This window comes from Thalassophryne amazonica, chromosome 1, assembly GCF_902500255.1.
Source record: "Thalassophryne amazonica chromosome 1, fThaAma1.1, whole genome shotgun sequence".
Classification (NCBI taxonomy): domain Eukaryota; kingdom Metazoa; phylum Chordata; class Actinopteri; order Batrachoidiformes; family Batrachoididae; genus Thalassophryne; species Thalassophryne amazonica.
Window position 1 is genome coordinate 160,892,948 of NC_047103.1, and position 25,449 is coordinate 160,918,396.

Here is a 25,449-nt window from a genome sequence, read left to right on the forward strand (position 1 = left end):
CACAATGTAAATAAGCATCCATAATGGAAGCTTTCTTGTTATCCTCGACAGTATTTTTATGTAATTTTATTGCCGAATAAATTCAGATCAAATCAAAATCTTAATTTCTTACGATGTATAAAAATTAATCATATTAACTAGTGTATTCATAAACTGTAACATTAATTCTACATAAAGCGGCGGTTTACATTTGATAAAACATTTAGCAGAAACCATACTTCGTTTAAAATTAGGCTTTTATTTCTAAAATGTAGTCACTATGTTCACATAAACGCTGACGTGATTTATGTTGTTTTTAAAAAATATACAAGTACCTTTATATTGAAATGCGTTTCGTTTAAAGATGAGGAAGTGGATCACAGCGCCCTCTTCTGGTCGTATTGATAGTTTGTCTTTCCAAATTGTGGGAAAAATTTTTTAGTTGAGGTTGGTGATCTTTCCACTCTGAATTTGATACTCAGACAATTGAGGACAAATATTATTGTGGCTGGTTTGAGCTACACCATTTTTTTTTCCTTTTAAAGAATCATCATGGCTGAAATCTCTTTAGATGTTTACTTTAGAACAATTCAAAAAGTTTTTATTTTAAAATCTAGAATGGTAGTGTTATTTCCTGTTACCTTTGTTTTAGAGATAAAGTAGGACAAAAAAAAGACCTCTGATTTAAGGGGGAGAAAGAGCTTAAAGAGGAATATGACCTTGAGCTACTTTTAAAACTGTCAATTCTGTCCCAAGAGAAACTTGAAAAGAATATTTTTTTTATTTTAAAATCTATAGTAGTAATGTAGTTTCCTGTTTCTTTCTTTTAGGAATAAAATAGGACAAAAACAAGACCCCTCCCTTTGGGGAGCTCAAACAGGAGTATGACCTTGAGCTTGTTTTTGAACTGTACCTTCCGTCTCGCGAGTAATATCATTTATAGAATATAAATCGAAGTCCAATGCAAAAGAAGAATGCCAGTGACTCTGCGGCCAAACTTTGGCCAAAGGTCATGGTCTTGGCCTGGTTTTGTCAAGTTTTCTCAGTCACACATGCAGCTGCAGGATGGTTCCTACATCCTGACAGCAGAATGAGACATGAAGTGACAGGAAGTCCTCAAAGACAAAAATGCAGGTCATGGTCATCCAAACTGATTTGACTTCTTTGTACACTTTGAAACCTTTTAAACCTCGAATTTTCCAAATTAAATTTGCTCACTCTGTAGGTACTGTAATATTTAGGCAGACAGCAAAATTGAGGTATGTACAGGAAGTGTGCATTAAAATGAGTTTACAACCCAAAGTCAGACACCACACTGTAAATTACTTCAGATTTTATTCAATGAGGGGGAAAAGACCTTCAGGAAAATACAGTAATTCCCATAGTACACACAGACAGGACATAAATTAGACAGGCATTTGAAACAGATGACTGAAGAACATGTCACCTGGCAGGTAGAAAACATTTGGTCAACAGTTGTCACACAACCACGAAGCGGGATGCAGAGAAATCAGTGATGTCACACTCTGGAGTCATGAGCAAAAGTCTATCGTTCTTCTACACAAACGTCTAAATGATAGTACAAAAAGGGAATAATACAAAATACAAACGGGGGGCTGCCCTTAAAATAACCATAAATATCAATATCGTTGGTTTGACAAAACAAGATTGTTACTGTAAACATTTCCAACATAATGGTGTGCATTACGGTCAGGAAAAAAAAAACAAAAAAAAAAACACTGCAGTTGCATACTGATCTGAAGGGTTACATCATTAAAAATTGCAGAAACAAGGCTAAAAACGAAGTCAGAGTTTAAAAATAATAATAATAATGATCCACATAATTCACGCTGTCTGAAGTGGTTTTTGTAACACTGCTATTAGAACGTGTGACCCTCTGCCTCGTTTTGTTTTTCACAGATCAGACAGTAAAAGCAACTTAAAGGCTCTGAGGTTGTCTCATGTTGGACAGTAAAGGCAGCACGAAATGGTCCGCTTTATGCAGGCAGAGTTAGTGCCTGGTTTTGTCAAGTTTTCTCAGTCACACGTGCAGCCGCAGGATGGTTCCTACATCCCGACAGCAGAATGAGACATGAAGTGACAGGAAATCCTCAAAGACAAAAATGCTGCCTTTTTCAGAAAATGAAGAAGAGATGAAGAAAAACATGATATGATACATAAACTGCCTCAATATTTGTCTCTGGAATAAGGAAACAAATGAGTCATTCCTGGCCCAAAATGGGGGGAAAAGGTCCAATATTGATTCACATGGGTGGTTCAGACTAAAGTGTTGCTGCAGGGTGTAAAATCCAAATTTGTGGATTTTAGGCAAACACAGCTTCTTCTAAGGCAACTCTTAGCTGAGCGCTGGGCAGGGGCAGACATTAAAGCCTTTTCCACCTCTAGCCCAGGGGGCCAGTAACTTTTAAAATTTACTGGCCACCCTTGAAAATGTGGGTGCCAAATCTTCGTATCTTCTCACTGAATGGCATTAACTATACTATTGTAATCAAAGTGAACATTTTTAAAATTTCAGGCCGCTGTCGGCCATGGCCTCATCAGAAAACATGCCCTAAGTGCTCCATTCCTCTCCTGAGGGGGCCAGTAAGTTTTGAAGGTTGGCAGTTATAACTGGCCCAAAGCTTTTTTTTTTTCTTTTTTTTTTTTTATAAAAAATGCAGTCAGGCTATGGTTCATGTCCATCCTCAACTGCCATTGTGAATTTTTGTTGGTCTGAAATGATTGATTGATTGAGTGATTCAGACAATTTTTTTTAAAGGGTCAATGTGAAAATACACAAATTTTTTACATTTTTACTTAAACTGAATATCCTTGCACTTTGGACATTTGAACACTTTATATTGGACTCTTGAGACCTGATGGACATTTTTTTTTCTTCATTTTATAGACAAAACGATAGTTTAAAAATAGTTGACATTGGAAATATGTAAAATTTTGTAACCATGCCGACAACACAATTGGCTCATCTCACTTTCGTCTTCATCAGTGTTGGTTGTCTCCACTCACCTGATGCTACCTTAGTGGCCACCTGCTAGTTCCTAATTCACAGTTTATCCTAGCCCCATTTATGACAGAAAAATTACACAGATTACGCAGCTTGTTGTTTGAAAAACCTAGCAGAATTCCAAGTCAGTGTTCATGGCTCACGCTTAAGTTCACAGCTGTTCTCCGAGGCATCCTAAAACACATTCTACGAAAAGCTGGAAAAAGACAAAACCAATTCAGGAAAAGTCTAACATATTATCACGGAATAATGCATGAAAAAGTAGTCGTAGATTTTTGATAAATGTCAGAATTTTCCCTTCTTAGGCTCGATTTCTATGCAGAAAATCAACCATACAGTGTCTGAAAAGTGGAAATAATTTAGCTGCTGTCATAAAGAGGGCTACATCCATCCAACATAACCTATGTGAGGCAATAAAAGTGGAGAGCGTGTCTGGCGGAGTCTGAACTGGTGTGGATAATGTGTTCCGTATGTACAAGCTCATGTCCAGTACCCTGTATTTAATGGATTCATCGAGAAGGTCCCTTAAAAATATAAAATAATGAATCAATCTCCACTTTCAGGAGAAGAAGGCAAAAAAGTGAAGACAAGTGGAGGCAGATTTACACGTCAAGCATCATTTATGGGAGGAAAACTGAGGCCATGACGTGAGCTCAAATTTAATGACATTTCTGACAGATGTCTACCCTGGTGGGACTAGAAGTTTAAGTTTACCTGAACAGGACCTGGACTAAAACACACAAACAAACAGCGAGGCCACACCCACAAGTGTGGCGCATACAGTATTCACCTTCAACACAGCAACAGCTCCATTTCATCTCCTGGCGTCCCGACACCCTCGTTTCACATGCTCAGTGTCTCTTGCACCGTCCTGCGTTCGCACACGTACACAATGCAGAATTTATTTTTTTTACTATGACACAGATTTACCATCGACAGGAAGCAGATCCCACGCTGCGCGGCGAAAGAAGAGGGAATCGGCTCAAAGGTTGGGCGTCGGGGTTGGCGCGAGGAAAACGTTGAGGCGTACGGGGGTTTCGGCATTCGCGCCTCCCCATCGCCGAACACCCACCCCTCCCTGCTCGAACGCGTCTTTTCTTACAGTTCAGTATGTCGTCTGCTTGCCTGAGGTGCTCCCTCCGTGAGGAATGCTCCTCCTTCAGGCAGTTCTCTTCTTCATCGGTGTTGGTCATCGTCACAATCATCATCTGTTGAATCGCTGCTTTAGGTGTGGGCGTCACGGTGTTCGGAGCACTGGGGTCTCGACTACCAGCTCATCAGAGAAGAGCGTCCCAGCGTCATAAAGTAGACCTGGCTAGCACCTCCAGGGCGCACAGAGGCAAAGAACACCTAACACACACACACACACACACACACACACACACACACACACACACACACACACACACACACACACACACACACACACACACACGTTGATCATCCTGGTGGCTGAAACACAGCATCATATCCTGCAACGTGCTCATGCCTCGTGCACACCAGATGGACACACTAACGTGCAAACCTCCTTCAGTCTGCTGACGAAAACTTTGTTGTAAGTAAGAACTTTGGTAGTAATTCAATAAAATTCCATTTGATATTTCTGCCCAACAAAAATCAGTGCTGTACAGTTAAGTAGTGGCAGCCGATAGGCCTTACTGGTCACCTGACTGTTAAGCCTATAATAGTAACAAGTCAGCAAGTCCATAAGTAAACTTTTTTTTTCAGCTGACAGCGGAAAGTTTTATCACCAAGTGACCCACTATAAGACCACAACCACAGGGCTCAACCCCTCCCGAAGTATCAATTAATACAGACATCCAAGAATCATTTTATGAAATGTTGGTGAACATCCATTGTTATGCTTGAGAGGAGACATCACTTGGAGGTTTTGTACTCTATCCTCTACAGGCCCCGCCCCTCAGCCCTTTGAGTATAGTTCCTGTGCAGCTGACATCATTAGATGACATAATTGCCATCTCTGAGGGGAAGAGATGCTCAGTCCAGTTGCTGTGACTGCCAATTCATTCATTAGCAATGATGTTCCGGGAGACAAGTGCTGGCTTCAGCATTTTTTTTTTTAAATATTTACCAAATAACCAATGATCAGTTGTTCTCAACTTAGTAGTGCTTGGCTAGCATTAGATAAGCACAGAAAAGGAAATGGGCATCGTTTTTGTGACTGTTCAAGAAATAAATTAACATCTTCTTCATACATGATCATTCGTTCTTTGTCCACAATGTTTGCCAAAGTTGTTGAGAGTCAGTTAAGATTTAGAATCAGTGTAGTGTCAGCTTGTCTGGTTCCGTTTAAACTGGATGCACTTAGCCTCAAGATATTTCTATCTTTGGTCAAGTAAAGTCTGGGAGCTAATGATAGTGCACCGTGTCACAGCATCAACCAAGTTTCATGAAACTCTGACAGAAGGTTTCTGAGACCAAGTTGAAAACATGATTGCTTGAATGAAAGCTGATTGCAACAGGTCATCTGTTAGCATATCAAAGTGAAAAAAAGAACTAAAAGGTCTTGCAGTGGCCGTATTCTTACCTTGTCATTCCGCTCACAGAGGAACTTAAGTCTCTGGGCTCTCTTGTGCATGAAGACGCCGTCCAGGTGGCCCGTCTCCACAGAGCGGATCTCTATGGCCTTCTCACCCCAGCCCATTATTTGGTTCGACCTAATGTAGGCTGCAGAGACACAGAGACCAGCACAGATACGTGCACGTTCATACCCTCAGGTCTGTATTTATTTGGACATCAACAAATTTTTGTTTTGGCCTTCTACCATGGCATATATGTATGGACATAATGAATTTAGGTTTCTCATTCTAAAGATATTTAATTGTTGCCTTAGGCCACTGGTTAGCATCCAGGTCTCCCAACCATACAGTAAGACAGGAAGCACCAGGAACATAAATACGGGGTCCTTTGTTCTCCTACGGTATTGTAGCACTGAACTATCTTGCAACCTCAGAAGGATGAATTTAAAAATACAAATTTATAAACTGTAAACTGTCAAAGGTTCTCTCCCATAGTGCAAAAAAGCTCATTTTTAAAGACACAGTGTGTATGATTTAGTGTCATCTAGTGGTGAGGTTGCAGAATGCCATTGCTGGCAATATGGTGCAACATGGTGGCCTCCATGTGAAGGTCCACTCCTGTGTAGATATGAAGGACCCATTCTAAGTTCATGAAAACACTTTGATTTGTTGACGCAGGTAATTATACACCAATGAGAAAATGGCTGTGAATGTTATATTCCATTTCTGTTAAATCACACCTCTAAATCTTACACGCTATAGCTTGAAGAGCACAACCGCTCAAACAGCTCATGGCTGATTTTGATCTATGATGCAGGGCTCATGATGAGATTCCTAACAGAACACATAAAAAAAGTATTCCTCTGCCAGTGTAAAATTTGCTTTTTTCAAACAGTTTCTAAGTATTTTCCTGTTTCTTTCGTGCTTGATGATGCCTCTGCTAAATTTGCATTAGCATTTCCTTTAAAATGGACAGTCAGTCAACCGAACCACATCAATATACAGTGATCTCCAAAAGTATTGGGGCCAATTGGGATTTCACCCATTTTAGTTTGTTTATGCCATTTCAAATACAAAAAGGTGCTATAGAAGAGGATTTTCTTAAAAATAAGTTTAACTTCAATTTCCCAGAAGGTACATCTGAGATGCAAGCCTAGATATGTTTTGAAAATCCTCCTCTGCTCAACTTCATCATGAAGCTGTATAACTGGGGATACAACATGTAAAACATGCACTGTGCACAATTTCTCCAATCACAGCCACAGAAGCCTGTAACCTTCTGGGATTTCTGAGTGTCTTGGTGGCTTTCGTCACTGTTCTTCTTGCACAGTCACTCAGTTTTTGAGAACTGTCTACTCCACACAGATTTACCATACTGTTTGTATTTCTTCATAATTTATGTAAATAAACTCCAAGACAAATTCAGTGACTTGGAAATGTTCATGTATCCATCCCCTGACTTGTCTGAAGAAAACTGGCAATAAAATTGATTATTTACAGGTATTATACCAAAGGGGCTGATTACTTATGCAACCCATCATCTTGGCTTTTATATTTGTAATTCATTTATATCAAGTTGTAGAGATTTTCTTTGAGTTTAAGTTTAAGGAAGATAATTTTTAGACATTTTTATATTGAGAAGCCTGATTCACTTTTTATGTTTTAAATGGCATAAACAAATTAAAATGTGTGAAATACCAAGGGGCTCAATACTTTTTGAAGGCACTATAGCAACGTCCGGTACAATCCAGTCATTCCTGCAAAACAATCACCTGTAAATGAGCAGTGCTAAGAAAATCACATTATGGAGAAAACGAGCGACTGTAAGAACAAAATGTTCACTTACCCACTGAAGTTGGCATCTCTCCCCACTGCAGCACCACATCCTTGGTGATGCGTCCGTAAGTATTGACATAGACGCCCTCGTCTTCATAACACACCAGCAGTTCAATCCCGTCAGTGTTGGGCAAAATGATAATGGCGTGACACTGAATGCTGGTCTGGATCTGACAGGAGTTAAAAAACAAATGTTGGCCAGGTCTTTGCTGTCACAGCAGAGGTCACCCAGTGACTCTGCACCACAGTACTTACATGTGTGGGCAGGTAGATATCATAGACAGCACCAGAGTCCACATCCACAGCATGGAAGCCTGAGCAGGAGCCATAGATGACCTTTAACCTCTGACCTTCCTCCACAGTCAGGTCAACCAGCAGAGGTTTGTGCACCAAGTCACCGAAAGACTAAAGCAGACCAAGAATCAGTGAGCAAAGAAGTACCGTTTTGTTGTGTGGCTGGAACAATCTAATAAAAATCCAAATCACTGCAGGGACACAACTCGCCTTAAAAGCCATAAATTTGTGGTACGGTTTGGGTGCCCAGGCGTACACTTCCACAGAGTTCTTCAAAGCCAGCACCAAGAACTTAATCCTCTCATACTTCACTGGAATGAAAAACAGAAGTGATGAAGAGTCCATCAAAAACTAAACATTCTCAACCAATCAGGCTCTTTCCTGAACAGTGCTTGGTGTGTTTTGGTTTTCATTCTTGTGTGGCAGCATGAACAACGTACCGACTTTGTAGTGGACGCAGCCCTCCAGGTCGCCCACATTGACCCATCCTTGCTTCTTCTCTACTTCAGGGTCGTTGTGCAAAATCTTGTTTCTAAGCCATGACAGGTAGTACACTCGCAGTTTGTTCTTTTTGCCTGCGGGGGGGTTATTGAAAGAAAGTGTTGGAAAGGTTCTTTTGCTTGATTATTTTTCATTATTATCATGATGGGAGAATGTGGTGTTTTCTTTTAATTGATATCATGTATGCTGAATATATATATATATATATATATATATATATATATATAGTGCTAACTTTACATTTAAGTGTGACCACTTAATGCAGGAGAGTTTTTCATGTGAAATAGAAAAGACAGAGCTTTCCTCAGGGGATAAGATAAGAGAAGGCCACACTTCCCATTTGAGAAAAATATGCTCATCTTGGCCAACCTTGAGTAGACAAGTCTGGCAGCTGTATCGGAGACATGGAGCGGGTTATGACTGGCAAAATGGTTGCTAGGAAACCCCCCCATGTGATCCAGACTGGATATATTCTTAGGTTTTGCTAATATGCGGCAGTAATGACACTCCTGAGGTAATAGACTTCAAATTGAAGCAAGAACTCTGTCTTCCTCTTCCTCCGCCGTGAGTCAGGGTGGTTACTATTATTATATTATTATTTGTCCGACAGAAAGTTACTGAGAAACAACAAAGTAGATCATCAACAAAATGTACATACCGTATTTACTCTATTAAATACCCCGGGGGGCCTGTGATTTTCATAAAGGTTGGAGTTTATTGACGATAGTTTGCGTTCGCATGCATGCTGTACACAATACAGCTTTATGGCACATAGGGACATGCGTAATACATGCAAGAGAAGCAGCACAGACTCAAAATGAATATTGTTTTATGCATGCAATAGCTGCTACACAATTACATAAAATGGCTCTGTGCAAAAGTTATCAGCATCGTTCAAGCTGAAAGTTACAAAAGAAACAGAAAAGAGGAAGCACCATGCCACTCAGATTTTCCTAGTCAATAGGAAACATGTCTGGGAGTGGTGTAGGAACAAGGATAACACTGTGAGAGTCACGTTCTTTGACTTCTCTGGTGCGTTCAACACCATCTGTCCTGACCTGCTCTCCAATAAGCTACTTGACATGAAGGTGGAGTCTCCACTGGTGGTCTGGATTACTAACTATCTCACAGGCTGCCCACAGTATGTGAGACTTCGAGACATTATATCCCACACCATCAAGACAAGCACGGGGGCACCACAAGGGACGGTCCTGTCTCCCTTCCTGTTCACACTCTACACCTCAGACTTCAGGTTCTGGCCACAGTCCTGCCACCTGCAGAAGTTTTCGGACGACTCTGCCATTGTAGACTGCACTGGCAGTGACCAGGAAGCTGAGTACAGGAGTGTGGTGGACAGATTTGTGGAGTGGTGTGGACTCAACGACACTGCAGCTCAACATATTTAACACAAAGGAGCTGGTGGTGGACTTCAGAAGACCCGTCTGAACCCAGTTATCGTCAATGGAACAGAGGTGGACATTGTGGACTACTACAAGCACCTGGGTGTCCGCATAGACAACAACCTGGACTGGACTGTAAACACAGATGCTATGTATAAAAAAGGTCAGAGCCGACTGTACTTCCTCAGGAGTCTCAGATCTTTCAATGTCTACAGAAATATATTGCAGATGTGTTATCACTCAGTGGTCTCCAGCATCATCTTCTACACTGTAGTGTGCTGACACAGCAGGCTAAAGACAGCTGACAGGAACAGACTCAAAAAGCTCATCAGGAGAGCTGGCTCTGTCCTGGGGGTTGAGCTGGCATCTGGGTGGAGGTGACCTCCCACCCTCTGCATATGCCACACTGACATCCTGTCAGACCACCTTCAGCCACAGACTGAAACCACTGAAGTGCACCGCAGAATGCCACAGGAGGTCTTTCCTACCTGTGGCAATCAGACTGTATAATTCCTCCCCCTTCTGAAGGATGAATACATAATGAACAGTTATTCAGAGTTATATGCAATAATGTCAAACATCTTGTGCAATATATTTTCAAGTCATTTCACATAAATTTGTTGTACTTACTGTTAAAAAAAAAGATTGATAGTATTAAATAGAAATCAAACAAACACTTTCTGTAATCATGTATTTAACTAACCACTGTATACTGTTTGTGTACTCTGGCAAAATAATTTCATTCAGGATAAATAAAGTCGATCTTTATCTTTATGAGCTTGTAACCCTGGCCAAAACAGCAAAACAGCTGCCTGGTGGGGGGAGCAAAGTGCGTTATCGGGACAGCAAAGAAAAGCTGATAAAATGGTTCCAGGAAAGGAGAACAGCAGGTGTTCGCGTGACAGGGAAGAGTCTGAAATACGAGGCACTACAGCTGCATAAGCAACATGAAAACTAGAACAGTCGATGAGATTTCGTGGCAATGAGGTAAGACTTTCATTTTCATTTGACTCTGTTCTCTCAGAAATTCATAATTTCACTACATGCAATGTGCTGAAAAAAAAAATCAAGGGGGGCTTTTATCAGAGAGGAGGCCTTTAATGGAGTAAATACAGTAATCCTATGTTCCAGTAATTATTTTGATACAGTCAGGTGAACGCTGCTTTAGGAAATCAGCTGAGGTGAATCAATTTGTAATAGTGTTGTGTGTGAAACGGCACCAACTATGGCCAGTTGTGTGTGTGTGTGTGTGTGTGTGTATAACTTCAATGTTGGAACTAATCTGACAGCAAAATCAAGTGTATCAAAAGTGTTCAAAAATCTGCTTGATGGACAGTTTGTGATGCTGTGGGTCATCCATTATTTTGGGGGTGTGGGGGGTAGCCTGGTTAATCTGTTCAATCAAATTTCCAGCCGAAACTCCTTTTCCACAGCTGAACATTATCTATCAATAATGACAGCTGGCATTTATCTGCTAGCACAAAAAACAGCCCATCATACCCGATATGGTGACGAGGACATTGAGGCCCTCCAGAACGTCCATTTGCTGGATGCGTCGCCGGTTGATGAGTGGGTAGACTTTCCCCTGACCACTTCGATCCAGCAGCATCAGGCCGCTCTCCGTCCCTACCAGTAGGTTTACTCCTGGAGGATGGTAAAAGATAAAGAAATTAACCCCCCCAAAAAACCAACAAACTGCAGTCAAATGAGCAGTGATGATTCTGGTAGAGTAATGAGAAAAGGGAATTTGGATCAGGAATACTAGCTTCATCCTCATGGTTCTACAAGCATCCATCCTGCAGAAATATGGTTGACTGACAGAACAGCCTCCAGCAGATTCTATAATAAATGCAGATCTTGAAGATAACATACCCCAGAGTGCTGCACACAGGATCTCAGAGTTGAACCTCTTCTTGTACTTGCGGATTTCTGGTGTGTCACTTGGTGGTCGTGTGTTAACTGGATTTACGTTGACCACGGACCCTTTACGGGATGGGTCAGACTTAAGCGGGTCTGCCAGCCGTCCATCCTGCCCAAATCCTGCTGATGGGAGCACAGACGTACAAAAGTCAGACCTCTTCTACAGCACAAAAAACTCGTCAGCGGGAACAACCAAACTTACTTCAGTATAAACATATCAAACTAAAGCCCTGTATCTGTGCGTTAATATGATATACAGACCTCTGTCATAATTGTTTGCATGCCCACTGCCACAAGTGTTTTGAATTTTCACTCTATTTAAATCAATCACATTTTGGATCAGGGCTAAATTATTCCAATTGTCCTCAGGCCCCTTTAGAATCATGTCCCAGAATTTACATAAGTTTGGGTTCATTTGCAAAGATCAGCTCTAATATTTTGTCCACTAAGACAATAACATTTATTTTACTCATTTTATTCAGCATATTAACACAACATTTTCAAAAAATAGACAATATATTCTAAATAATAAACAGATATACATTAATGTAAAAAAAAAAAAAAAATCACATTATGCTGAAAGTGGTTTTATTTTTACAGTAAAGGCTGCAACTTATTTTCACCAAAAATACATATATTTTAAAGTTGTGTTAACCATTTAACCTGTAAAAGGAAAACACAAACAAAATGAAGTTTAAAAAAAAATGTAAAGGGTTTTTGGTGTTTTTTTTTTTTTTAGATACAGATTAAAGTTATTTCTGGATCAATATATTAAGTTAATTTAGTGATTTCACCTTCATTGATGGAAGCATTCAATGTACATGACGAGTTCAAGAACCACTGCAAATTTGAGAAGTTGATCATTTCTCTTTTTACAGTTCCCAGCTATGATAAACAGTGTTATTTTGCCATTCCCCCCATTTTTGTTTTTTATTATGATGACACGCCTTCCAAACCCGCTGGCGGCTTGTGGGGTTCAGAGGGTTAAATAAGTCATCAATTCACCCAAATTTACATCCTGGCAAAAGCTTAATGCAGCAGCAGTCGTTGCAAACATCTGCCATCTTCAGTGGCATCACCTTAGTATAGTTATACGAAGGTAACCTACCCATGTTGTTGAGGGAGGTGCCGCTGGATGGCGAGACTTGTAGAAGCCGTGGGTCAATGAATGGAGTGAAGGAAGAGGAGGACTTGTGTTTGGACATGGAGTTGCTCTCTGACTGGCTCTGGAATACATGCACGGAAACATGGAAACTATTCCTGAACAAGTAACATCATTATTAAGATGTGTCACATTATTCTGTGATAATAATTATAAACTAGTTTCTGTGGTGTCAGAATTGAAATGAAATTACTCAGACAACGGAGGCAAAAAAAAAAAAGTCAGAAATGCAGTGGTTTGGTATGTTATCCAAAGCCTGGATAAATAAACTTTGTTCCAGTGTTACATTGCACTGATTAAACTTTTAAGCCCATCAGCAAACGAATAAAGCCGACTGTAAATCAGAGCTGTTGATTTAAACTAGAGTAGCTCAAACTATATGAGTTACAGTTCTACCTCAGGGGCCTTGTAAAAGAATGTTCTGCTTAACTATGTGCAGTAAAAACCTGACACTCAAATTACATTTGTAATGACAAGCAACCTGGAACACATTCTTGGCACTGCAGTTCAAATTTATATCAACTGAAATGAAAAGATGACATTCATTCGAGTTTGGCATGCAGTCTTGTCAGCTGTTGTGAAGCCGGCAAGGACAGAATTGTTAGAAAGACAAAACAACATATGCAGCAAAGGCACGTGTTAAAAGGAAATGAGAAACAACCTCGCCAACCTGCTGTGAAACGTGAAAGGAAAATACATGGTTGTAATAAAGCGCAGAGAAGAAGGCTGTTGTTCCATCACCCACAATGAAGCTTCACTGTGCAAGACAGGTGTAGGCAGTATTCAAGCCAGTAGCTCATTTATAGTCTTTACAGTCCCACTTTACCACAGGTAGACAAGCTGGCACTGCAACACCAACAACAAATTGGGTTTTTTTGCGATGCTGAGAAACGTTTAACTGCAGTTCACCGCAAATCAACTCCCGTTTAGTTTGCCCTCAACAAATACGAGGAGCCATATTAGCAGCGACACAAGTACGAGGTATCTTATAAAACTAACCGGCAGTTTTATAAAAAAAAAAACTATATGGATTTGAATGACATGCGATTACACCAATCATGCTTGAACCCTCGTGCGCATGCATGAGTTTTTTCCACGCGTGTCGGTGACGTCATTTCCCTGTAGGCAGGCCTTGAGTGAGATGTGGTCCCGCCCTCTCGGCTGAATTCCTTTGTTTCACACGCTGCTCGAGACGGCGCGCGTTGCTTTATCAAACTTTTTTCTGGACCTGTGAGGAATATCCAAGTGGACACTATTCGAGAAATTCAGCTGGTTTTCGGTGAAAGGTTTAACAGCTGATGAGAGATTATGGGGTGTTTCTGTCGCTGTAAGGACTTCCCACAGAGCGGGACGTCATGCAGCGCTTCCAGGCGCCGTCGCCGGCCTGTTTCGACCTAAAAACATCCTAATTTAAGGCTCTGTTGACCCAGGATGTCGTGAGAGAACAGAGAAGACTCAGAAGAGGCCGGCATGAGGACTTTATGCGGACATTCCACTGTTTAAGGACATTTTTTAATGAAAGACGTGCGCGCAAATTCGCCGAGTCGTTTCCGTGACGACTCGGTGAATCTGTGTGTGCCGCGACAGGAAAAACACCTCCGTGTTGAAAACCATTTGTAAAATTCAGGCGGCTTTTGATGGCTTTAAACAAGTGAGTAACTGAGAAATCGTTTAACAGCTTGGGCATGTTCCAACTTGCCCGTTAAGGTTTCCAACGGAGGTGTTTTTCCTGTCGCGACCCCCCGCGGTCGGGTCCGGCCCGACACGCGACTCTGCCCGCATGTTCTTTCATTACAAAATGTCCGTTAACAATGGAATGTCTGAATAAACTCATGTCGACTTCTTCTGAAAGTTCTCTGTTCTCTGTCGACTTATTGGGTGAACAGAGCCTGAAATGTGGAAGTTTTCAACTTGAAACGGCGAGACGCTGCCGCCTCGAAGCGCAGATCGCCGTCAGGCGCCGTGGGCCATCCTTACGGCGACACTACCAGACCAAAATCTCTCATCAGCCGTTAAAATTTTTACTGAAAACCAGCTGAATTTATCGAATGGTGTCCACTCAGTTGTGCCTTACAGTTTTGAAAAAATTTTGATCAAACAAAGCAGCAGTCTCTGAGCCATTCCTAAACAATGAAAAAAATCGACGAGAGGGTGGGCCACTCCTCACTCAAAGACTGCCCACAGGCGAATGACGTAACCGACAGGCGTGAAAAAACTCTCGCGGGTTCAAGCATGTCTGATGTAATCACACGTGATTCAAATCCATATGGTTTTTGAAAAAAATAATAAGGTCGGCTACTTTTCTAATAGACCTCGTATATGTAGCAAGGTGCAGAAGAATTGCAGCCACTTAAGAGTCAAACCATCAAGCCAGAAGGGGGCAGAGGAGAGCCAGAGTAAAGCCAGGAGGTGACAAACGGGGAAGGACAGGGTGCGGAGAGGCTCGGACCAACAGTGAAGGACTGGACTGTCGAGATGTGGAGACACGGTGATGAATGTTAACATTACCTAAAACTACTGACAGTAACTGAAAGTAGCGTGAGACAAAATAACATTTGCATATAGTTATTTAAATTTACTTTGCTAAACCTGTTATGTCTGAATGATGATCTAGACATTTCCTAATCTCATCCAAAAACACTAATATGTTACTTTTACTTAACTTTTGAAGTAAATCTCACCATAGTTCGGACTCAAACAGTTGCATATTACGTCATCCCAAATGTTAAACTAAACACAACAATTATGTATTTATATTTTAACTCTAAGACAGCAGAGGTCACCAAAGCACCATTGCTGGTGGGACAGGGAGTGAATTTTAAAATTAAATGTTGTACTGTGCAAAAGGTTTCAGACACTTTTGATAAAAACAGTGTTTGATGTTTGGTTTTCTTCAGTGGATCAACACTAAACTGAATTTGGACTACATACATTCATATTATACTAAATTCAAATAGGATTCCTTCCCATTTTACTGCATTAAATAAAATAATCAGCAAGTACAAAAAGCCCTTGATTTATCTGTATGTGTTGTCTGTATAAATAGTTTCCAAACACCACTAAATAAGAGCTAAAAATAAATTTAAACTAACATACAACCCGATTCTGATCAACTCCACTAGACAAACAGTAAATTAAAGGTAAAAAGTGCTCAAACATTTTACTTATTTGTAAGTATTACGTATTTAATAGATTGTCTTTTTTTTTTTTTTTTACACGTTTTCAGCATATTTCTTCTGCACAGTACTACATTTTGGAACAATAAATAATACTGCCAAAACAACTAAACAATATAATAAATAAATAAATACTACTGCTCTGGCGCTGCTATTAAGCTTAAGTCTATTAACATTGAGGCACTGTATGCATGTGGTAGTTATACACATGCACAAAAACAAACATGTAAACAAGATACCAGACTGCTTCGGGGGCAAAAGCAGGTAATGTTTCTGAAATAAAAGTGGCAGTAAAAATTTGAACATGACAATATCTATTTTGTGTTTGTGTATCAAACTTATAAGAGACTTGTGTTATTGGTGTCTTGCAAGTAAAATTATGGACTTGGTGATTTCCCTTTCAGCAATAATTTGTGCACAGGTGAACATGGGAAATGATGCCCATTAAAGCTCGTTGAGGGACAAATTGATCCAGAAAAGGCTGCTGTTCCTGCTGTAAATTGCATTAAGTCAGGGGGGAGGTGATGGTGATGGGTGAGGTGATGGTCTAGTGGTTAAGGTGTTGGGCTTGAGTCCAGAAGATCATGGGTTCAAATCCCCGCCTGACTGGAAAATCACTAAGGGCAAGGCCTTTAATCCCCCATTGCTCCCAGTGTGTAGTGAGTGCCTTGTATGGCAGCACCCTGACATCGGGGTGAATGTGAGGCATAATTGTAAAGCGCTTTGAGCGTCTGATGCAGATGGAAAAGCGCTATATAAATGCAGTCCATTTACCATTAAGTCGCGATGGAGAACTTTAAAAGGGTCACACACACATCAACGTCATTGCATGGCCACAGAGTTATGGAGTTGCAGAAGCATAAATCAGGCTTTAGGATTTTAAGGCAGCACTCCGCAGTGGACTTAGAAACAAGAATGATAACCACAATAACATGGTAACTCGGGCAAATATCGGTCATTTTGGGTGACTGGGCATAGACGTCGGGCCTCTGAAAATGCATACCGCACGACAACTGCATGTTATTTGCATTATTATCACTTACTGAGATACACAACACGTGGAATCACATTAACAATATTTAATGTCATTTCAAAACGCGCAACACCCAGCAAACATACGTAAAAAGTTGGCTCACTTTAACTTTTGTCGTGTTGGCTGGTGCACGCTGCTCTCCAAATTTGCCAGGGTGTCCTCATCAAGCTGGCTGCTTTGGCTGCTGTTCATTGTCAGACTATCCATGAGAAAATCATCTGTAATATCCATACTGGGACCAACACACACTTCTCGCCTTTTCATCTTTTCCTCTGCGGACAGTTCTTGGGCTGTGTGCGCTATGACGTCATCAGTTTATGCACAGTGGGTATTGGGATACCCGCCCGTTACTGCAGGCAGGTATAGCCAGGTAGTGTAAATGTAAATCTATGCTACCGGCCCAGCAACGCCTCAGTAAGTGATAATAATGGCCGGCACTTACTTAAGGCAGGCACTTTTTTTTTTCCCCCCAGATGAAGTTTTGACCCGGTCATTAAATGAGTCAGACCCCATTCAAGGTCAGGCATTTAAATCAAGGAAATACGTGAACCGAATTGGTGCTGGGGATTCCCCGTAGATATATATTACTGTAGTTGATTGCAATCTTTGTCAGTTTATTGTTGAAGGGTGTGTGCATGTGTGTACATTTGGGCAGTGTGGGAGAAATACCGTGCTATTAAAAAATAGAAAGGAATTTTGTTTAACTTGCATGCTCATTTGTAGAATATATATGAGAAAAAGTAAGTCTGGTAAGAGCACTGCTCACCTGGATCCTAACTTATTCATGATGCTTAAACATGAGCTATTTGAAGAGTGTCACTGGATTTTATCATTAATTGGCACATTAATGTCAGTTCTACTGACAGTGATCAAATACTAGAGTCCCACTGAAGACAAGCAATAGACATACACAAAAAAAAAAAAAAAAAAAAAAAAAAAAAAAAAAAAATCAAGAATGATTTGCAAATGTCTTTTGAGTCTTAAGGATTTGCACACGTCTGAACACTTTACAACAGTCCAATCCTCGTTGTTCGTCTTGACAGAGTGAAGGTGACGTACCTCTACAACAGTGAGCTTCTCCGGGGGGTTTTGTGGGGATATGGCGGGACTGGCATTGCTAGATGATGCGGGGAAGGAAGGGAAAGAGCAGGAGGAGGAAAGAATGGTTGTGGAAGAGGAAGGGGAGTGATGGCTCTGCTGGATAAGGTCTGGTAGATGGTGTACGCGGCCGGCAAAGCCATTTTTCTCTGGGAGGCTGTGACCATGACCAGGGATAGCCGAGGATGAGAAACTGACCAACCGCTTTATGTCAACGGTGCTCTGGAAGCAAGAACAGCAACACTTTGGCTCGAACATGCAGGTGGAGTGATGGAGGAGCTTTAGTTCTGCTAGCCTGCAGCTTTGTATCCTCAAGTTTGTTCTATTTCCCCAAAAAGGTTGCCTTACGCCCACATCATCATACAAAACATCAGCTTCACTCAACTAGCCAACCTGCCACTGCTGGGCTGGTTATTTTCAACAGAACTTTCAAACTAAATCTGAACACGTTGTGATTATACAGCCAAAAAAAGTGAAGACAGTAACATGGAACAAACAACATCTATCAACAAGAACATTCTGTCATATCTGAAAGGGTGCAAAAAAAAAAAAAAAGAAAAAAAAAATTAAAAAATAGAAAATCTCAATGAAGTCTGAGTCCTGTCCCCTCCTCCTACCTGTTTGATGACCAGTGTGCCGTCTTTGGAAGGGGTGGTGGTTTGGTCACGCTCCGAGTCTTCAACCAGCATGGTTTTGGCAGAGTCTGCCTCCCCATTACTCAGCCTCCTGCAGAAACCAGTCAAGATATCTCAAATTCTAAACCAGACCCAGGCTAACATTCATGCCGGAAAACCATGCAAGGTTTCTGACTGTCACTGAAAAATGGACCCTTGCGTTAAGATTAATATTTTGGCAATGTAAAGTAAATGCAAATTCAATATGTAAAGCTTTAACTTGATTAGGCATATTCCTCTTTCAAATGACAAAGTGAAGCAGTTTTATTTAATTCAAAGTGAGAATAATACATCTGGATTGAATTTTGTGTTCTGTCAAAGTGAAATTTAACAATAAGGACATGAGACATTAAAACACACACACACACACACACACACATATATATATATATATATATATATATATATATTTGACATACAGTGATATGAAAAAGTTTGAAAACAAATTCTGGCTTTATACATTAAAACTTCTAAAATGACAACCTTTAAACTCTCAGTAAAAGTCATCTAGACATCATGAATTCAAAGAAATAATGTTCATGTTTTGATTTGGAACAGAATGTGCAGTGTTCCCAATGCATTTGCGTATCTGTAAGTAAAAGCTGTTATAAAGATTTTGAGGTTTACTCACTTTTTTAAACACACTGCTGTTATTTTGAACACAACTGTATCTTAGCATGTACATAGTGGTGGGATATAGTTAAAATACATTTTTATTTCATTCTAAATGTAAGAGTACAAACTAGTTAGCACCCAGTGTTAGCTGAACGAAGGGAAAAAAGTCCCAAAGTCACAAATAGTCGAGAAAATTGGGCGAATGAGCCTGGACTTCTCCCATCACCACAAAGCCTGCGAGTGCAGAATGCATAAAAGACCCAAACGAACAAAAACGAAGCGAACAGTGACTTTGATGCTTTTAAACAAAATCAAAACAAAGCGCCAGCGTGTGATCATTTCTGCAGCGAGTCTGTGCTGTCCACAGACACCTGCAGCTCCGCTGTAACCGTCAAGACGTTCACATTTTTCAACAATCTGAAAATTCTGAGGAAGTGCCAGCTACAGAAACAAAACTGGACAACGGTTAAACGATGTCTCCGAAAGTCAACATAAGTCCAAATTTCTTGTTTTGTTTTAGCTTTGGTGTCCTTCGCTAGTGCCGTGTCACCAGGGCTTAAATCGCATTCCACAGTAGTTATACACGATCATTGTAGGTGAACCTACCCGGCCCTGGAGTCCTCAGCCCCTGAGGTGGATTCCTCTCCAGCCTCCTGATCCACCTCCTCATCATCTTCTTCATCAGTGGTGTTTGAGTCATCGCTTGAGGAGGAATAGTCAGTAACTTTGTGTGGTGGTCGCACATCATCTACCGCACGGAGCTCCTTGGCCAGAGCAGTCAGGTCCTGAAAGGAACCATTAAAACCACCTTGGAGTCATACATGTCTACACTTTAGCAAAACTCAGGTTGTTTAGAATAATCACTTACCAGTTTTAAATTATTTTTTTATCTACCAACTACTTTAACAGAAAGTACCAATGGTGTGAGCAAGTGTTGTTGCTTTAATAACTTTAAATAAATTGCCACATCTCAGGTGAATCGATGCATTAGATGCTGTGATTTTCTAGACAACCTGAAAGCAGCATTGATGTTATTTCTCCTCATATCATGCAACCTCTCAGCGATAATAAAGGCTTGATATCAACATGCTCCTCAAGTCAACCAACAGTAAATACAAAAACTGTTGTGACTGTATTGATATTGCCAGTATATTTAATTCTGGAAAAATGAAAACTAGGTGTGTGTGGCTTTTGTGTTCCTCTTATCAGATTCCTATGACAAAGTGGTCAATTTCAATCAATCAATCAATCAATTTTTTTTATATAGCGCCAAATCACAACAAACAGTTGCCCCAAGGCGCTTTATATTGTAAGGCAAGGCCATACAATAATTATGTAAAACCCCAACGGTCAAAACGACCCCCTGTGAGCAAGCACTTGGCTACAGTGGGAAGGAAAAACTCCCTTTTAACAGGAAGAAACCTCCAGCAGAACCAGGCTCAGGGAGGGGCAGTCTTCTGCTGGGACTGGTTGGGGCTGAGGGAGAGAACCAGGAAAAAGACATGCTGTGGAGGGGAGCAGAGATCGATCACTAATGATTAAATGCAGAGTGGTGCATACAGAGCAAAAAGAGAAAGAAACAGTGCATCATGGGAACCCCCCAGCAGTCTACGTCTATAGCAGCATAACTAAGGGATGGTTCAGGGTCACCTGATCCAGCCCTAACTATAAGCTTTAGCAAAAAGGAAAGTTTTAAGCCTAATCTTAAAAGTAGAGAGGGTGTCTGTCTCCCTGATCTGAATTGGGAGCTGGTTCCACAGGAGAGGAGCCTGAAAGCTGAAGGCTCTGCCTCCCATTCTACTCTTACAAACCCTAGGAACTACAAGTAAGCCTGCAGTCTGAGAGCGAAGCGCTCTATTGGGGTGATATGGTACTACGAGGTCCCTAAGATAAGATGGGACCTGATTATTCAAAACCTTATAAGTAAGAAGAAGAATTTTAAATTCTATTCTAGAATTAACAGGAAGCCAATGAAGAGAGGCCAATATAGGTGAGATATGCTCACCTATATTTCACTGTGGAATCTTGGCCATAACAGTAGCTAGGATCTATGGTCAGTTAATGCAACAATGTTGATCCTCTGATTGCTCTCCTTTGTTATCCCTTAATGTGGTCTTGTGGTAACAGTGACAAGCAGGAAACAAAGGAGAGATACTTTTGAGATGTTCCACAAAGGTATACGGTTTATGAATCAACTACACCTGTTGGAAGTAAGTGCCATTCTCAAAAGTAAAAGGGAAATTGGAGCAGAGTGAGTGCATTAAATCCTGTGAACGCAAATTCTTCTAGTGCAATAAACAGAACAGTGCAGGCATGAGGCAGAATAATGCTGCGTTTACACATAGGCAGGACGCATCACGAATGTCATATTTGTGTCATTCTTGGCACATTCCTGACATTCTTAACGTGTCTTAACACATCTGAATAGGTTTCTTAATAGTGCGTGTTGGTGCGTGATTTTCATGGAGCATGTTTTTGGGTGTCAAAAAAATCTTCCATGAATGTCACGCACCACCCTCATTTGCCTCATGTCGTGGAGGTCGCAAGTGAGCGTGCCGATCCATCTTGATTAGTGGTGATCCTTAATAGAGCGTGACAGCGTTCTTCTCTGATGTACGCACAATTAAACCCTGCTGCACCACATTCAGTTTCATTGCTGCAGTGTGCTGAAGAAGGACAGTGACGCCAAGTCGGTTAAAAGTCTCGTTCCAATGCTCCTCCGCACGCTCCTGCAGGTGTTCCACCTGCTGCATGTGCCTGATGTGTGGGAAAACGAGCAAGATGAGAGCCGTGTGGAGCCACACATATGGCTCTCTCAGTCTCCTCCTCCTCTCTGCCCCACTCCATGGCACAGAGCCCAACTAAGCATGCAATCACAAAGTTCTTCTGCTGTGGATTTTGAGGAGCAAACTGGAGCGATCTGAATTGTTCAGCAACTGACAGTTGGATGAATACGTGTGTGTGTGTGTGTGTGTGTGTGTGTGTGTGTGTGTGTGTGTGTGTGTGTGTGAGAGAGAGAAGACAATTCGCCTCATTCACAATGTGGCAGAACTTAACAATGCACTGTTACACAGGATAGAGCGCAACAGCACGGAACGTTATTCTTGACCATGCATAATGGTTCCTGATAATTCTCCAGCAACACGTGCCATTAATCATAATGTGTGGTAACAGGTTGCAGCAGTTCTTGAGGACACCTGACCCCTCTGCCTCAAATCATCACATTCGCTATAAGCGGCCAAGAATGTATACTTCGTGGCATTCATGACTTGCCATCGTTATGTGTAACACAGATTTAGCAAGAAGAACAAAAATCATCAAAAATCTTGAGCGTACAATGCACAGATTGATGCAATGGCACAAGCATAGTAATGGCATGAATATTTAGTCTCACTTAATCTTACCACATCAACCTAAGAGGTCCCCAAACAACCACGACCCATTAGAATTGTGAAGTTGCACCCATCAGGCGGTTGAATAATTAAGAGCAGTTTGCAGAGAAAATGTAGGACATAAAGTATAGAAAATGTTTCAACAGTTCTGTAGTCAGACTAATTTAGCATGGGCTTTAGCAGGAAAGCACTTACAGCTGGTCGGGTGGGCCTGGCCAGGTTTTTGTCATCTTGCTTTTTGGGAACATTTTCAGGTCTCTGGAGAGGTGAACCTTCAGATTTAGAGGAAGCTTTGAGGAAACAAATAAGGAAGTTATGAACAAATTATAGTCAAGAAGTAATGAAAACAGCTAAAAACCTAATAAAAACGCTGGTATGGAGCCAAACAAAGATGATTAAAGTATGAAGAGGAAGATATAACACCAAACTGAGAACCAAGACAATCGCTTTCTGCAGTTCCTTGTGTATGTAATGTAGTAAGCATGATGCCAGTCGAGTAGTTATAAAGTCACACGCGTAGTCTTTAGAGATAAAGTAGTACAGCTGAGTACAGTACCAGGGGACTCACAGCGTGGCCTGAAGCGGTCCCCAGAACTGGCCTGGGAGCTGGAGTTGGAGGAACCAGAAGAGCTACCACTGCCTGGTCGGGGTTGTAGCTTCTCAACTCTGTCCCACAGAGGGCGCTGCTCCACATTACTGTCACAAGGGGGGGGATATCTAATTAATAACCAAGCAGAGTAGAAATAAAATTCACAGTACAATGATGTGATTTACTTTTTCTTACAATTTGCCATAAAAAAATAATAATTTTTGATGTTTAGATGACATCACACCCAATACCAGCTATATTTTATTTATTAAAAGACCATTATCTTAAGAAGCTCCTCCACCTAGTCGAGTTCAGTGCAGCATTTTCACAACCTTGTGTGTGTGCGCGTCCAGGGTTGCTGACATGCTACTCAGCACAGATCAGCACAACTCCAGAAAGGTCTGTTAAGCCTGAATATGTTCAACATTTTTTGAAAGCACAGCTGGACTCCTGGCTGCCTTGTACATTTGATGTGGTTTAGGATCCACACACACATTGGTATCCAGTTTGTCAGTAAAGTAAGGAAAGACTTACTGCAAGATATGAAGAGCTGAGTATGGAGTATACAAATGCATCTCAAAAAATTTGAATATTGTGAAAGATTTCAATATTTTGTGTCACATATTTCGTCTGCTGGTGTTGGTCCACTGTGTTTTATCAAATCCAACCTTTTCCAACTTTTGCCAAGAGATGTGCTTGCACGGGAAGCACGTGGCACTGAATGCACCCAGGCAGGAGCTGTTTGAGGAAGTCAATGGACATGTACAGAGCCGTGACTCTGCCTGTGAAAACTCATTCAGGTGTAAGAGCAGCTTTAGTTGTCAAATGTGAAATATTAAATTTGAGAATAACACACAGATGTCGGGCTTTTGTGCTGCAGTGCTGATCAGAGCTGCACAGAAATGATTACTGAAATCCAAATGAATGGAAATTAGTTGTGGGTGGTTTTGCCAAAAATCTTTATATTATATATTAAATATATATATTATATATTTTACACACACACACAGACTTCCCTGCTTGTAACTGATATATTAGTATTGACATATTTTTAACCAAAGGTAGATTTCAAACTGGTTCATCGATATGATGGGTCACCCATCACTAACTAAGACCGATTTACTTACCTGCCAGTGCTCCTCTGCCCACCCTGGTTGCTGGGCTGTGACGGCAGAGGGGACTCACGCCGTGACAGTACCGGAGACCTGGATGTGGTCCTTACTGGTACCTGGAGGAAACAGATTCACAGAATGTGTGCGAGAGATGCGATTAAACTGAAACCCATCAATAAAATAACTAGCAACTGAATATAAATGTTTTAGCTGCAGAGTGTGAGCACATCTTGCATTGCAGTTAATGTGAAAGTGAAGTTGCATCAAGAATTTAAAGCAGCACAAGATGAGACTGTTTAGTGAAATAGACAGATGCATCCACCATAAATAACTGTGCAAATCCAAAATCTAAAGCAGACTGTGCAGAAAAACAGGAAACATCTTATAAACCCACAGAAAATTTCAACAACAGCAGTCCCCGACACCTCCACTGCATAATACAATGACTCATTCAAGACCATGGACTGTCCTGTTTAGTCAACTTATTGTTGCCAAAACATTTTTACACATTGTCCTATTGTTGTGGTTCTTCAGATGATGAAGGCATGTACAGTATTGATGTGCAACAATGAGACGACACACAAAAGGACAGGATGGCTGACAGGAGACATGAAGTGGTGAAGCAGCTCCAGTGAAGAGACTGACATAAGGAGAGAGTAGACAGGCCCTGGTTGTCCTTACCTTAGGAGGCACCTCCTCGTTACTGGCCTGGCGCTCAGGCCGAGGCTGGGCCTGGGGGTGATGGAGGGGAGGTTGGGGCTGGGGGTCAGTGCGTGCGGGCGATGGGTGGTGGTGATGGTGAGGGTCCTGGGAACGCAGGTGGAGTTGTGCAATGCTAGTAGTAACGCCTCCAGGCTCACTGAAGGACTGTGAGCGAGCGACCACAGGTGGAGGAGGTGGGGGAGGAGGAGGAGAGGGGGCGCCACTGTTGCTACTCTTTAGAGCAGCCAGGTGGGACCACTGGACCTTTTATGGCGGAAGGAGAGTGAGGGGAAAGGGGTGAAACAAACAGACAGCACAGTGAGACATGGGGGAAGATGTGTGTTTATCTCTCCCCCACACACACACACATTTAAGTATATTCACATGTAAACAAAGCAAAC

At 41.3% G+C, this 25,449-nt stretch overlaps 1 protein-coding gene across 13 annotated transcripts in view; it reads right to left on the reverse strand.

The window, feature by feature from the left end:
- Positions 1 to 1,295: 1,295 nt before the first annotated feature.
- LOC117516901 (mitogen-activated protein kinase kinase kinase kinase 4-like) overlaps positions 1,296 to 25,449 on the reverse strand; it is a 122,535-nt gene continuing 98,381 nt past the window's right edge. For 2 of the 13 annotated variants that reach the window (XM_034177823.1, XM_034177862.1), the window contains 17 exons: positions 25,028 to 25,312; positions 24,362 to 24,462; positions 23,202 to 23,341; positions 22,841 to 22,935; positions 22,658 to 22,666; positions 19,860 to 20,038; positions 18,582 to 18,690; positions 17,926 to 18,186; positions 12,604 to 12,721; positions 11,448 to 11,618; positions 11,076 to 11,219; positions 8,115 to 8,249; positions 7,885 to 7,985; positions 7,636 to 7,785; positions 7,391 to 7,550; positions 5,553 to 5,692; positions 1,296 to 4,354 (listed from right to left, as the gene is read on the reverse strand). In XM_034177823.1, coding sequence (XP_034033714.1) covers positions 4,271 to 4,354; positions 5,553 to 5,692; positions 7,391 to 7,550; positions 7,636 to 7,785; positions 7,885 to 7,985; positions 8,115 to 8,249; positions 11,076 to 11,219; positions 11,448 to 11,618; positions 12,604 to 12,721; positions 17,926 to 18,186; positions 18,582 to 18,690; positions 19,860 to 20,038; positions 22,658 to 22,666; positions 22,841 to 22,935; positions 23,202 to 23,341; positions 24,362 to 24,462; positions 25,028 to 25,312 — 2,382 coding nt within the window. In that variant the 3' untranslated portion in view covers positions 1,296 to 4,270. Of the gene's footprint in view, positions 4,355 to 5,552; positions 5,711 to 7,390; positions 7,551 to 7,635; positions 7,786 to 7,884; positions 7,986 to 8,114; positions 8,250 to 11,075; positions 11,220 to 11,447; positions 11,619 to 12,603; positions 12,722 to 17,925; positions 18,187 to 18,581; positions 18,691 to 19,859; positions 20,039 to 22,657; positions 22,667 to 22,840; positions 22,936 to 23,201; positions 23,342 to 24,361; positions 24,463 to 25,027; positions 25,313 to 25,449 lie in introns of all 13 variants that reach the window. The other 11 variants (XM_034177816.1, XM_034177832.1, XM_034177801.1 and 8 more) reach the window with 11 other exon arrangements.